Raw genomic sequence first — 16,072 nt, 5'->3', positions numbered from 1 at the left:
GAGCTTAATAAGGAAAGAACAGTAAGATCTTTAAAATTATATTATTAAGAAGAATAAAGTCACAAAATTATATGTGAAGATACCATACATATGCATATATACATATGTACATATAATTAAAATCATTCAAAATGCCTAGTGATATGCACACTAAGTCTTTAACAATGGTTCTCTCTGAGTAAGATAGAGGGGGGAACGTGGGGATTAATCAGGAGACTGCCATATTTTATTCTACATTTATAACAATTCTCTGGAATTATTTTATATATCTCTGGAATTGTTATATACATTTATAACAATTCTCTGGAATTGTTGTAAACTGTTGAGCAAGTGGCATCTGTTGCTTACCACTAGGAGAACAAGGAGTGCACATTTCTGCCCGCTGAGTCTTGGTATTGGAGTCATCAAGGAAAGCATACTGTAATCAAGCACTGAATGGAACAATGCTTTTCTCACACAGAGAAGAGACAAGAAAAGATCAGCTTTAGCAGGGGGTGTCAGACCCCATGGCCAGCAGTCACTCCTGGAAGCCAACACAGGGCCATTGACTTGCATGCTACCCTCTTGTACCTCAGAATGACCCACAGAAGACAGACAGAGTAATGGGGTTGCCCAGGCATTTAATGACACACACATACATAAACAGAACAAAAGAGTGCATGTTGAGTCTGAAACAGGGAAAGATAGCTCAGGACAAGTTGATAAGCCCAGCACAGGCCGTGGGGGCTCTTTGTCTTTTCATAAGAGAGTGTTTCAGGCCCCAAGCTCATTCCTATTCAGCTGAGTGGGGCTGAAAGACTGCACACACAAGACTGCCTTTCCCAACATAGAATACTGGGATTTTTGTATTACTTATTACAAATAAGTAAAGAATAAAAAGAAGACCATGTTTAAAGCATTATATAACCATGAAACACTGATGGGAACTAATAAACATTCATCTCTTTTTAGACCCTACTGTAAGCTAGGAGTCATAGGGCATCCTTCATAAGACTGAGCACTCATACTCCTATAGCAACCTAATGAGTTAGGGATCTTCACTAACTGTTTATAATTGGAGAAGCTAAAGTTTTGAGAGATTCAGTAACTTCTACTTTCTGGTTCAAAAATTGTCACATAATGGCAAAAACATCTGCAAGCGTCAGAGAAAGTGGTCCCACTAAGACGAGGAGGGATAGGGAGAGAAAAGGGACAATGCCACATGAAATCAAGAAAGCCAACCCAGGCCCTGCTCTTCCTGGCTAGAGTAATTGCTGTCCAAGGTGCTGATAAACATTTCCAGTAACTCCGCACAAACAGTTCAGACCAACATTTTATTGTAAGTCAGAGTATAACCCGGAAGTGCATGTTCATCACACTATCTTAGAGCACTCTCCCAGCTCTCCAGTACTTCAGCTAGACAGGTCCGGGAGCCACAGAATTAAATTGCCTGCAAAAGGTGAGCAATCTGTTTCTTCTTATTCCCTATGATCCAACATAATACTGACATAGACATTATTACCACTTGCAGAGGATTAAGACAGTTACTATCAAAGTGCTTCTTAGAAATAAGGGAGCATCCCAAAATAAAATTTTACTCTTCAAAAGACTAGAGATTTCATTCCTTCCATCTCCAAAAGCAAACAAGCAGAACCAGGAATCGTTTAACAGATTAACTTCTCCTCAATTATTACTAAAAAACAAGCAAACAAACAAACAAAAACAATAAAAGGGGACTCTTTACTTAGATATTTTTAATAAATCATAAAAAATTTAGTGTGATTTTTTTCAGGACAAGAGATATTTGACAATTACCTTACCAGTGAAGAACCTAGAAAAGGAAAGCCTGGAGAGAGTAAAGGATTTTAAAAATTTTAGTTTAAGCAGAAGGCTGTTGATAAAAGCCTGATTGCCATATTTATTCAATAAACACTTACTGATTTTTCTGCTATGTGCCCAGCACTGTGGTAAGCATAAATGTTAAATGTTAAGGGAAAGAGAAATATAACAAACCTGGGTCCTGCTTTAATTGAACTTAGAGATGTTAGAGGATTTTTTTCAGAACAAAATATAATTTTCAAGAAAACTGCATTATTATCTCACTTAAAAACAAAGATCCAATAATTTCAAATGAAATACCACCCAAATAATCACTATAACAAAACAATACCCTTTATAACCATTTAGGGTTTATCCTAACAATGCAAGAGTGGTTGATAACAAGAAACTAGTAATAACATTCTTATCAGGAGGGCAAAGAAGAAAACTTATCAGACCATCTCATTATACATGATGAATTTTAATAAAATTTTTCACTAACAGAAATCTATATAAAATAAGAAATAAAGAACCTACTTTAACATGATAAAAATATTTATATCATTTATATCAGACATAACAAGTAATGACATAGCTAATAGTGAAGTATTAGAAGAATTCCAGTTGGGCTCAGGAGCAAAATGCATGTATCAGCTGTCACCATGTGATTTAGCATTTCTCTGGAAGTCTAGCCATTGCAATGTGATGAAATTATCTTTATTCCATCACTTGGAAAAAAGAAGCTAAGGTACATTTATGTATAGATTAGATGATTAACAAGTTTTAAGAATATAAATAATTGCAAAATAAATACCCAAAAGTAATTATAGTTGTGTGTACCAGAAATAATTGGTTAGAAAAATATAATGGGAAAATATAAAGAAATAAAAACATAAAATACATGTAAGTATTAATGAATTTTCCCATTGAAACACACTTCACTGAAATTTTTTTTTCAAACAGTAATATAATGAACACATTGAACTTTCTAATACTATATAATCCTATTTTCTTTCTTTAAATTTTTTTCATAATCTTATTTTCATCATTTTATAATCTTTCAAAGTTAGTTTTACTGTAGGTATACCTCTTTTGACAAGCATGTGGCTGAATTTATTTTGTTTTTCCAATTCCTTGGATCCCTATAAAACAGATGAGTTTAATAATTACATTCTATTGTATATTAGGTATATTATTTTTATCATCTTATTGTATATCTTCCTTTAACTGTTCATTATGTTTTTCTTATTTTCTGCTCTTTATTGGACTGGCCAAGTGTTTGGAGTTTTGTTGTTGTTGTTGCTGGGTTGTTGTTGTTGTTGTTGTTGTTTTAGTATAGTAGACACACACTGTTACATTAGTCTCAAGTGCACAACATAGTGATTCCACAAGTCTATACAGTATGTTGTGCTCACTAGTGTAGCCACCATCTGTTATCATACAATGTTATTACAATACTGTTGACTAGATTTCCTATACTGTGCCTTTTATTCACTGACTTACTCATTCCATAATTTGAAGCCTGTACCTTCGACTCCCCTTCCACCATTTTGCCCATCCACACACTCTCCTCCCCTCTGGCAACCATCAGTTTGTTCTCTGTATTTATAGGTCTGATTCTGCTTTTTGTTTGTTTGATTCTTTGTTTTTTGTTTTTTTAGATACCACATATAAGTAAAATAATGTGGTATATTTTTTTCCTTAGTCTGACTTATTTCATCCAGTATAATACCCTCATGTTTGTTTGTGTTTCCTCTACTTGTTGGAAAGGTGTACATAGTCTTTCTTTTGTTTTAGTAGTTACACTTCACATTTAACATAAATATTCAGAATTCATTTATAAGAACATAAGAATTCTTTCAGAACAAATTTCCCTAAGTCTCAGCTTTCCTATTATTGTTCAGTATTTCAGATCTACTTGTTTCTTCACTTTCCAACTGAGTCGTTTCTCTTATTTACACTTAATGCTTATTTAGATCGATCCACGTTTGCTCTTTCTTCATCTTACTCCTTTCTTTTGGCTTCAATAACCTTCTTGATGAAACATTTCCTTAGTAGTTATTATCAATCTACCAGAAGGAAATTCTCTTATTTCACCTTCATTCTTTTTTTTTTTTTTAAGATTTTTGTTTATTTATTTGACAGACAGAGATCACAAGCAGGCAGAGAACCAGGCAGAGAGAGAGAGAGAGAGGAAGGGAAGCAGGCTCCCTGCTGAGCAGAGGGCCTGACACGGGGTTCGATCACAGGACCCCGGGATCATGACCTGAGCCGAAGGCAGAGGTTTTAACCCACTGAGCCACCCAGGCGCCCCCACCTTCATTCTTAAATAAAGTTTAGCTTGTTTTGAAACTCTAGGTAATCAGTTATTTTCCTCTGTACTATGAGGGTCTGTTTCACAGTGTTTGGGATTTGACATAGTTTGTGAAATATTCATTGTAGGTTCATTTGGTAACTCCTTATAAAAAAATAATTGAACTCTTCTTTCAGGAAAACTAATTCTTCTTTTTTATTTTAATGTTTAGTGTTGTGCAATTTCACTATATTCAACCAAATCTGGATGTTTATAGTTACCCAATTTAAGACTTAGAAAGTTTAGTAAATCTGAAAATTCAGACATTCATCAATAGGGGAAATTTCTCAGTACTGTATTACCTCTTTCCTTATTTTCTATACTCTTTTATCTGGAACATCTAGACTTTATTTTGTCTATATATCCTAAAACCTCTTTTCTATGTACTTATCAGTCCATATTATCCTAGATGATTTCCTACCCTCTGTCTTCCAATTAATAAAGTCACTCTTCAACTATATCCAATCTACTTATCACCTGATCCAAAGATTTTTTTTAATTTTAATAACTGTGTGTTTTGTTTTTTAGACTATTTAGTTACTTTCCAATGTTGTCTTTTCCTTTATCGTAGTTAACAGTTCTTACAGTATTTATCACTTTCTTTTGTCTGAAAATTTCAAAATCCACTTAAATTATTTAAATTAGGTTATTATCTCTAGTTCTATTTGGTGTGTTTTTTGATTCCCTCCAAATTTTATCTCATTTGTGGTTCATATTTTTTAAAATAAGTTCATCCTGACAAGAAGCTATATTCAGTGGAAGTTCTATTTTTCCTAGATTATAAAAATATCTCTTCAGAAATTTGTGCCTCTAATAGGCCTTTTCCCTTGACTAGCTAGAGGTGTGGATTGTGGAGTACAAATTCAGTCTTTTATAAAAGGTGAAAAGGTTTGAGAATACAATTCTTTTCAGGTCATATTTTTCTGTCCATGCCCTCAGGCAGGCTGAAAGATTTTGTGCTATTTTCCTGGGTCATTAAGAATTTGAATAGTTTTCTATTTTATGAATGGATCAGACGTTATGAATCCTGGTTTTATGCAGTAGCTCATTTCTAATCCCTAACATGATCCTTTGCTCTAACAGTGGCTAGCAGAGTCCCAGCCCTAGCCAGTAAGTCCTATGTGCCTGGGCTTCATATTCCATTCGCTGCTCCAATTTTAAATTCCCTCTGTATTTGGAGATTTTTTTTCCTTGTTTCTATCTTGAGCTCAGCCAAATATTTGCATTTGCAGTTGTTATATTTTAAATGGCACTTCTATATATTTGAAATTGGAAAAAGGTTTTCTGGGTGAGCTCAGTCCAGCTACTTAATGGAAATCAACATTGCATTACATGAAATATTCTAATTGTCAATTTAGTTTTAGTCTTCTAAGCAGAATGATTCCCTTGAGGAAAAGAACTATATTCTATTCATCTGTGTTTCTATTTGTTGAACAGATGAATTTATCACCTATGTCCTCATCTTACTCTTGCCATTTTCTGGTATTTCAGAATTTTGCTGACTGCTGATAGAGTTTTTGCAACATTTGGTTGCTACAACACAAACATATGAATCCGCAGTGACCTTTAGTGTTTGGTGGGGTTTAATGAAGCTTTGTCTGAATGATGGCTTGAAATCCAGATGTAGAAAGCAGGCTTCCCCAGTCTCTGTTATTAGGAGAAAATGAACACAGAAGCATAATTATAATGTATGTCTTTAGTAAAGCTACCACCTGGGATGAAAGGTAGGCTTCTTTTTATTGAAAATGTTAAATAGTTGCTTCAAAAGTTCAATGAATCAATTAACATTTCTTTGTATTTAAACCTGTATTTTTGGGGAAAGAAATTTGAAATCTTTGTACCTATTCTAAAAACAAAATTGAGCAATATAATTTTGTTAAATATCTTCAGCAAGTCTCAAACCAATAGAATGATAATGTTTTAATTTGTCAACTATATTAGATAGTTCTATTTTTATGGTTACTTTTAATAACTCCTCTGAAGGTTTAAAAGACATAGACATCACCATCCTTGGCTCAATTTTATGTTCTCATTATTTTTGTGACTATAGTTTCATAATATACATGTATTATGAAATACATACATGTATACACACACACACAATGTGTGGCTAGATTGTGATTAGAACTATGTTGTATCTATTTAGATGCTAAATAGTAATGTATCTTTTCCAAGAAGATGGTGATATGAGTACCTTTTCAAAGCAACTATTCTCTTTACATCTGTTATAACAATTAAATCAGAATTTCTCATCCTTTTCTTAACTCATGTCCCTTACAATATTTTCTCAATTCTTTGCTTGTCCCCATTAGCCAAGCAAATTTCACAGGGCTTTCCTTTTTAAGCTTGTTTTAAGAAAGCAAGTATATTGAAAATGATGTTTCAAATTATGTCTCTGTATTTTGAAATATTTTTCATAGAATCAACAGCTATTAAAATAAATACGGCCTCAGGACCTACCATAAACAAAATTTCACAGTTTCTGTTAGTAGAATTTCTTTCAGTAAGAACAGACAAAACTCCAGTTTCCAACAAAATGTTTTGAATTTCTACTCTAGCCAGATAAGAAGTGGTTTATCTGAGGGATTGGCAAATAATGACCATCAAGACTAATATAGTCCATGGCCTACTTTTGAATAAAGTTTTATTAAATCACAGGCTTACATATTTGCTTCCACAATAAGTATAGCTCCTTCCTGGCTATATCAGAAGACTTGAGAAGTTCCAAGTGTTGCGACAGATTGTATGGTCCACAAAAACAAAAAATGTTTACTATCTGGCTCTTTACAGAAAAGTTTGCAGGCTCTTGCTTTAAATCACTCAGGGCTGCATCGGGGTCAAATTTCTTTTTTTTGGGGGGGGGGGGGGGTCAAATTTCTTAAGCTAATCAAAGCACAGGGGCTTTACCCTGGCATGGATTTCTAATTCTAGAGCCAAATATTAGCAAACAACTTGAACAGATAAGGTGATAGTATTTTTGTTCAAAATATTTGCTGTATCTTTCTGGGAGGAGAATTATATTTTCTGGCTCCTTTAACATCAGGTCTGGCCATATAACTTCTTTGCCCAATGAACTGTGAATTGAATAATGTGTTTCACCTCCAGGAAGAAGCTTTAAAATCCAATGCATGACTTGCCATGCACTTTTTTCCATCTGGAAGGAGACTGGTGATGTCTTAGAGGTTGTTCTGACAGCCTGAACCCTTAGAAAAGGTAACATGGAAATAGAGCTGCCGCTAATCCTAAGTATTTGTCAGCATTGGTGAGAAATAAAACTTTACTATGTGAAAGCTACTGAGACTTTGGGGTTGTTTGACCCTGCACGATAACTAAATTTAAGCTGACTCATAAAAAGTTCTTTTTTTGAAGAAACATGTTTTTATTGGCTCATTGAAAGATCAAAAAGCTAGAGTGAAGATCAAATAAGCAAAGTCAGCAACAAATAAATGATTGGATTATTTTTTTAGTCTGAGCCCAAATGAAAAACAATTTTAAACTGTCTCCAATCAACTAATATAACATTTAGTAAATAGTATCAGGATCAGTTACATAGAGAACATAACTGAAAAAGACAGCCACACACACACACACACACACACACACACACACACACACAACAATGGAGGCTGAAATAAAAACAAGAATCACTAAGCTTCAATAGTACAAAGTTAAAGATAAACCTAATTTTTTCACTTTTTGACCATATGCAGGCAATAGAGAAATTTTAATTCCATTATTTGACCAACTAGTTAGAGGGGTCTGTTTTATCCCTCACTAATTCATGTACTTGCATCTAAAAGAAAATTAAGCTAACTTCAGGGCTATCATAAATTAAAAAAAAAAAAAAAAGAATATGCTTGGGTCAATTGTCATAACCAATGCCAAAACTTTAAAAATGAAAACGCAAATAAGCAATACGCCTATGAAAAGTTCATACATAGTAAATATGCTAATTAATGAGAAGACACTGTTTTCTTCTGAAGGATGAGCTAGTATCTTAATATCTAATATTGGCAAATATGTAAGCAAACATGTGTCTTGTCCCACATACATTGCTGGTGAGATTGCAAAAGGGTAAAATCTTTCTGGGAGGCCATATTATATGTATCAAGGATTATTATAATAATCATAACATTTGATCCAACAATTCTGCAACTAGGAATTTATCCTAAGGAAGTGATTAAGCATATGTGAAAATATTAATTTACAAGAATAGTCATCTGATCACAGTTGATAAAAAATTGAAAATAGCATGCATTTCTTAAAACATGGAAGTGGTTAAATAATCATGGCAGATCTTTTTATGGAAATCTATTTAGCAATTAAAGATTTGGTAATAGAAAAATAATAACATGAAAATAAGGTCATGGTTGATTATCAAGCAGAACAAACCAATGAACAACAGGATAAAAATCATTATACATGGTATGAGTACATATTAGCATAGGAAACATTCTAGAAGATATACACAAAGTGTGACTAATGACTAACCATCAATTGTTAGATTAAGGATGATACTTAGTTCCTTTTATTTGCCTTTATTTTTTAATTAGTCTATAATATGAACAGATTGCTTTTCATAAATAAAATTTAAGTTAATAAATCATTAAGCAACAATAATTAAGAGTGCAAAATAAAAAAATATATAATATACAATATATTATGCATAATATATATTATGTATTTATATATCACACATTTATTATATTATATATTTATCTCTCCTTCTCTCTATACATAAATGTATATGTACATATATCTCCTAATAGATTTCCAGAAAGATTATAAACTATATGTAATGCTTAAATTTGTGATAAGTCATTGAAACCAATGTATGGATAGGAAAATAATAGGTAGTATATCAAATTAGAATATATTTAAATATTTTAGAAGTGAAAAAATAACAAATTATCTTTACATTAATGAGAGTTATATACATACAAAGTATCATCATTTTTATATCATTCAAATTGTTAGTTTTAAATTTTTTAATATTAATTGAAATCATTAAGGAAAATATTGACATAGTGCTCAAATATTTGTTTGTATAATTTGAAATGAATTTTAACACTTTTAGAAGCATTATATAGTTAAAATTTTTAAAAAGCACATTCAGAAAAAATATGTGCTACATCTAATAAATGGATAAAAAAATTTTAGACATAGGACAGAATTAGGAAGCTCAGAAAAAAAACAAAATGCAACAGATAAAATAATATTCAACTCAAAAAAGAAGCATCCATTTAAATAAAGAATTTTACATTTTTATTAAAGCAGCAATACATATATGATGGAAACCAGTGAAGGACAGTTTGTGAAAAGTTAACATGATAATAAGTGTAGCATCTGTGCGCATTATGATACAATCCTTCTGGAAAACAAATCTAGTACACAGTTATACTTTCACCTAGCAATTACACTTGCAGAATTACCATATTTAATGCAAAATTTTCTTCTGGCTGAAAGTAAGTTTGGAATTTGCCCTACTATATCTTCCCATGGTTTTCACCTATACAAGTGTATATTTAATTGGACTTGCTGAGACAAAGATTATGCATATTTGACAGTACTTGCCAAATATTTTCCATTAAGGAGGCACAAATGGGAAACTGAAGACCATGTTCAGAGAGTCACTAAAAGGACTCACAGGACTCAACATACAATTATACTCATAGCTGGGATTTAATACGGTGACACAAGAGCACACAGCTAGATCAGAAGGGTAAAACAGGCAGCAGAGTCTGGAGGAGCCCATGTGCAGGCTTCCTCAGACACTCTCCATCTCATGAGGGGTCACACTGAACACTCTTCCTCCAGCAACCAAAAGACAAGAGTGTGTGTGTGATCTCTCTCCAGCCCATTGGAGAGATGCAGTGCCAGAGGTTTTCAGTGGAGGCTGTTCATGTAGGCACCTTCTATTTGGCATTTATCAAAATTCCAAAAGGAAGGGAAGTGTTTGGCAGAAACTTACATATAAGCAGTCTAGGCACAGTGAGTCACTCTTATCAATCAGGAAAAAGTGGAAACCCTATAGAAATTCAAGTTCCTGGCTGCCTCCTTCCCAAGCAGGCCTATCTAAGAACATTAGTCTAAGGTGGGCTATGTTAACCCTTTCTGCACAGAAACACACCAGCCCATGTGCTATTTTCTGTTTTGCTATGCATTGGCACAAATATGCTCTTGTCATAGTTTTTTAAAAAGCAGGGAGTGGGCAGGGCAGAATGATAGGTAAAATTAATATTTCATTTTCATTTCTTTAATCAAACCTGAATTTATGTGTGTTTTTCTCTCTTTGCTGGTCACTTGTATTTCTTTGAAGTGCTTTGTCCAAGCATTTGTTAGACTAATTTTTGTGAGAAAATTAGCCATCTTATTAGCCACTCATTTCTGCTCAGTGATTTGAATATCTCTGGTCTAGTAGCCTGATACTGAAGTTCATCTAGAATGAGAAGTCAGTGACGCTAGCCAGGACAAATCTGGAAAGGGTGTGAAATGGGAAGCAGGAAGTAGGGAGAATAATGCTGCAAGGCATCAAAATGTATTATAAAGTCATGGTAAGTTTCATGATACATCTAAAAATTTCTGTTATTCAGTTTTAGTCTTCAAGATGAACTCTCCATATCATTTTATTATATTAGAAAGAGATGATACTTTGAACAGGTCACATCGAATTTATTTATTTTTTTAAAAAATTACTCTTTACATCCTTGATGTTCTCCAATATTTGTGGCTCCTTTAATTCTTTTGTATCCTCAGAAGACTCTTGAGAATTTATTTTACACAAAAACCCATTAATTTTTGATAAATATATCCCTAGAAAGTTGGTTTTTATTTTATTTTTACTGTGAAGGGATTTTTCCCCTTTTTTATACTATGTAATTAGATTTTTTTCATACAGTATACATTGGTAAGCTATTGATTCTTTTAAATTGATTTTTTGTTTTCACCTGTTTTGTTGTATTACCTTATTATTTCTAACCTTTTTAAGCCCATTTTCTTTGTTTCTTTATAAATTACCACATAATATGCAATATACAAATATGACAACTTAACCTCTTAAGCAGCATTTATATATTTTACATTGTGGTTGTAAGGGCCTGCCTCTCCCAGAGGAACTGGTTTGTGGACTCCGGCTGTAGGGGCGGGGCAGGCCGGGTGGAGATGTCCAATCAGTGGGGCGCGTGTTTATCCACTAGGGTGAATTGGGATTCAATTGGCCGCCTGTGTAGGGGCGGGGCTCAACCACCCCCATAAAGGTTGGTCTGTGAGGCTGTCGAGGACAGAAGAAGGAGAGCTGTCAGAGGAAGAAGAAGGAAGAAGCAGCAGCAGAAGGAGAAGAGTCGGGGGGAGCAGCAGCAGCAGCAGCAGAAGAGTCACTGGGAGCAGAAGAAGAGCTGTAATGGCTCTTGTAAGAGCTATAGGGGCTGTAGCAGCTCTTGTGAGAGCTATAAGCGCCGCCGGCGGCTCCGAGCCACCGGTGGTCCCGACGCCTGCGGCCTCAAGCCACCAGCGGCCCCGAGCAGCCAACAGTCCCGAGCAGCCAGCGGTCCCGACGCCAGCGGTCCCATGCCACCAGTGGTCCCGACGCCTGCGGCCCCAAGCCATCAGCGGTCCCGAGCCGCCAGTGGTCCAGATGCCAGCAGTCGAGATGCCAGCAGTCGAGACTCCAGCAGTCCCGCGCCACCAGCAGTCCTGCCACCAGCGGTCCCGCACCACCAGTGCCCCGACGCCTGCGGCCCCGAGACACCTGCAGCACCGAGACACCAGCGGCCCAGACGCCAGCGGCCCCGCCCACACACTGCGACCCTCTGCAGCCGCACCGCAGGGAACGGCCTAGACGGCAGCAACCTCACCAGGAACCCTGAGCCGCTGCCTCGCCGGAGCTGTGTCATTCCGGGGAGCGGCTTTGTCTGGGAAGAGGACTTCTCCGTGAGCGGCCCTGCGGGAGCAGCATCATCAGGGAAGAGGCTTCCTCCAGAGCGGCCTCGCCGGAGCAGCTTTGTCTGGGGAGCAGCCTCGCCAGAGCAGCCTCGTCAGAATGGCATCATGGGGAGCAGAGTCTGTGTCATCGGTGTTGTCCTCCTCGTCATCATCGCTGTCGTCAACGCCTCTTCGTCATGGGGAGCGGCCTCATCCTGGGAGTGGCTTCCTCCAGAGTGGCCTCTTCTTGGGAGCGGCTCCAACCGGGGAGTGGCCTCGTCAGTGAGCGGCCTCGTTGGGATCGGTGGCCTCCTCTGGGGAGCAGCCTTGTCAGAGTGGCGTCATGGGGAGCAGAATCTGTGTCATCGGTGTTGTCCTCCCTGTCATCGTCGCTGTCGTCATCGCCTCTTTGTCATTGGGAGCCGCCTCGTCCTGGGAGCGGCTTCCTCCAGAGTGGCCTCTTCTTGGGAGCCGCCCTGTCCGGGGAGCGACCTCACCAGCAGCAGCCTTCTTGGGAGTGGCCTCTTCTTGGGAGCGGCTCCAACCAGGGAGCGGCCTCATCTGCGGAGCAGCCTCATCCGGAGCGGCCTTCTTGGGAGTGACCTTGTCGGAATCATCGTCGTCTTTTTTGTAAGAGACAGCCCTGACCGGTCAGTTTGATTTTTGATGCTTGGCGTGAAATAAAGCTTTGTTTGATTTTCGCTTTATATCATTCTCGCTCCTTTGATCATGGACCCTAACAGTGGTTTTATCTAATTATGGTTTTTAATATTTTCAGAAGAACTGTAAGTAATATCGGCAATTCTGAGCCCCTTGTCTTCTTCTTGGTTTAATGGGATTATTTATACTATTTCTTTTATTTGTTGGGGGAAATACTGTTTTTATAGGGTGGTGAAAGGAATAAAGGGGAAGAAGAGTATAAGAGAAAGAGTCAAGGGTATCCACTGACTTCTATTTTGCTAACACTTTTACAAGAAATGACTGTTGACTTTTATCGAAGAATTTTATCATAGAATGAAACTCTCTTGAGGACAAATGTCATCTACTTACAGAAGCACCCATTGTCACTTTATATGAAGTGACATCCCCAAATACTTTCTGTCTCATCTTTATAGTTACTCTACAGCATAGGTCAAAAATCTCTAAGTAACTGGTAAACGTATTTATTTGGCTACTGTCTATTTCTCCCAATCGAGTGTTGGCTCTCCAAAGACCTTGTTTATTATGCATCTATTTCATATATACAGTTTTTAAGAGTGTTAGGACAGTAATTCACACATAGTAAATGCTTCAACAATTTACTAATCAAGAAGCAATGTATTTTTTAAATTTATGTATGTTTAATTACTAATATTCATTTTATTTGAAATTTACATTGGCATTCCTAAATGAATTGCCCTTTACTTTTTAGTACATGCTTATTTTTCATTTTCTTAAAATGACATTTTTAAATTTTTTTAAAAAATATATTTATTTATTCAAGAGAGTGGGGGGCAGAGTGAAAGGGAGAAAGAGAATTTCCAAGCAGACTCCCCATTCAGCGCAAGGCCCAATGTGGGCCAATCCCATGACCCCAAGATCACAACCCAAGCCAGAATCAAGAGTTGGAGCTCAACCAACTGAGCCACCCAGTCACCCTATTAAAATGACATTTAAAAAATGACATTAAATACACATAGATTTTTTTGTGATGTCATAAATTATTTAAAGAGTATAAAATTATCATTTAAATATTTAACATAATTTATCTGGAAAAATATCTGAGCCCTTCAATTCAGACTAGAAATGGCTCTTTGATAACCTTCTCAAAATTCATATGGATTCAGTCTGCTTAGCTTTTTTTTATTTGATCTTTATCTTCTATGTGTTTTCTTGGTCACCCTTATTAACATGTTTTTCCTAGAAATCTATTTGGTTTAGATTTTCCAAATGATTCATGTTAGATTCCATAGACGCATGTTTAATTTTCTATATTTGTTAGTATTTGTCTTTTTTCTCACTGTTTCTGAATATCATTTGTAATTTCCTGAATTTTGTTCTTGATTTATCTAGCTAAATGTGAAATCTTTAAAAATATATTTTATAAAGTTACTTGTGATAGTTTTTTCCTATTTTGGCTTTATTTTCATTCTTAATATCTATTTTTATATTTTTGTTGTAAATGGCAATGATATTTACAACTTGTGTAAACCTAATATTTAAAAATTTGTCATTTATTGATATTTTATTTTCATTAAATGTGTTTCTATTATACATTACTGAGCATTTGAAAAGAAGTTTCTTCTTTTTTGTATTCTATTTTTGATATTGTAATAATTTATTTTTTATTACATTTACATCCTCCTATATGATTATTGTCACCAATTTAGGAATTTACACTAAGGAAATACTTTTAGATTCTAAACTAATAGTGGTTTTAGGACATGCCATCAACTTAATACAGCTTGTTAACAATATTTAATAACCATGTTAAATACACATAGATTATAAAACATACCCTGATTTTGAAGTAGTTAAGATATTAAAAATGTTTATTTTAGGATTTAGAGATTATAGTCATTCATATGATGAAAACATAGAGACGTTCACAAATATATTTAAGGCAGAATTACTTAAAATAGCAAACTACTATTTAAATAAATGCCTACAACTAGATAAACATCTAAGTGAAGTATACCAAGTTTAAATCTTATGCAGCAATATAAAATAATTATGAACATATAATTACAAGGAGAATATTTATGAAAGAACATTAAATGAACAGGAAAAATAAACTATTTCAATACTACAGATGAAATTCTCTAGAAGCATGCTCACATATGTATAAACACAGAGTGATACATAGGAGGAAAAAATTAAAAAGCACTTTAAATATTCCCAATAATATTCCCAATAATGAGGTTAGAGGAGATTCCTTTTTCTCATATCTCTCTCCCCAACCAAATTTTGTTCTAAATTTATCTGAGCAATAAAGGAAAATGTAGCAAATTCAGAGATCTACAGAAAGCAGTAAAGGCCAGGCTCACATGATCTACCCCTTTATTCCCTCACAGGACTGAGAGGAGGAAAGAAGACCAGGGCTGCAAAGGGCTTATCTCCCATCTTTCTTCCTGAGACGTGCAGACAAGCAGACACTGCCCATGGGCAGATCTGAACCCAGTGCTGTGTACACTGGAGTGAGGGCCAAACGCAAGAGTCCAGGTCGACACCTCTATTCACTCAAAATGGTCCCATTTCCTAGTAAAATGATATGAATCTACTCACTCAGTTATTTTATCTGTTCATAAGAATTTCCCTAAGCTGAAGATTGAAGACAAATATCAAGAAGGATTTGAAATGGCCATAATTATGTTATTCAAGAAGCAGCTGTCCCCATAGTCTGCCTTCCCCACAAACCCTGATGTCTCTTGTTGCCTCACCTTTCATTCCCAATAGATTTCACATTGTTGAAAAACAAGGTCCATGACTTTCACTTTTTAAAAAATATCTGCTATGTGCTTCGTAAAAGTTTGGCAAATAGTAGAAACCCCAGTATATATGCATATACATATACCTGAAAATCTAATTATTTATTCATATATATGCATTGAATCAAAAACACATCATCCTTTAGCTGGCATTGCTATTTTTAAATCAGTCTCTCTGAATTTCTCCCCAAATAGCCTATTTTAAGGTGGAATATTTCATGGAAAATTATATAATTATGTTGTCTTTTTTTTTTTTTTTTTTTAGATTTTTATTCTCCAGGGATACTGGGAGTAGAATGCCTCAACATTGTCCGATTCCCATCCAACACCTCCCCTTCACTCAGACTCCCTTACTGGGTTATTTTCTGGGCTGCTGGTATTATTGTTACCTATACTCCACATTGACAAATGTGTCACTTTCCCACTCACATTGTCATTATCAAAATCTATTTTCTACACTTGATCCATTTTGTTTTTCCTTAAAAAATAATTGCATACAAAATTCAACTTATACTCTATAGATAAGCCCCTTCAC

At 35.4% G+C, this 16,072-nt stretch overlaps 1 protein-coding gene across 1 annotated transcript; it reads left to right on the top strand.

Moving 5' to 3' along the window:
* Nucleotides 1-11,549: 11,549 nt before the first annotated feature.
* LOC111154064 (predicted GPI-anchored protein 58) lies at nt 11,550-11,987 on the top strand. Its single transcript, XM_022513419.1, has one exon. It carries the CDS (start codon nt 11,550-11,552, stop codon nt 11,985-11,987), a length of 438 nt encoding a protein of 145 aa, XP_022369127.1.
* Nucleotides 11,988-16,072: the final 4,085 nt, after the last annotated feature.

This window comes from Enhydra lutris, unplaced genomic scaffold (genome assembly GCF_002288905.1).
Source record: "Enhydra lutris kenyoni isolate GAN:26980312 unplaced genomic scaffold, ASM228890v2 scaffoldscaffold35, whole genome shotgun sequence".
In the NCBI taxonomy this organism is placed as follows: Eukaryota; Metazoa; Chordata; class Mammalia; order Carnivora; family Mustelidae; genus Enhydra; species Enhydra lutris.
The sequence above is the reverse complement of the archived record's forward strand: the minus strand, read 5'-3'. Positions and strand labels throughout refer to the sequence as shown.

Bases quoted from the DNA above. Each gene is read 5' to 3' on its own strand.
- LOC111154064 (XM_022513419.1), top strand. From the start codon at position 11,550: ATGGCTCTTGTAAGAGCTATAGGGGCTGTAGCAGCTCTTGTGAGAGCT.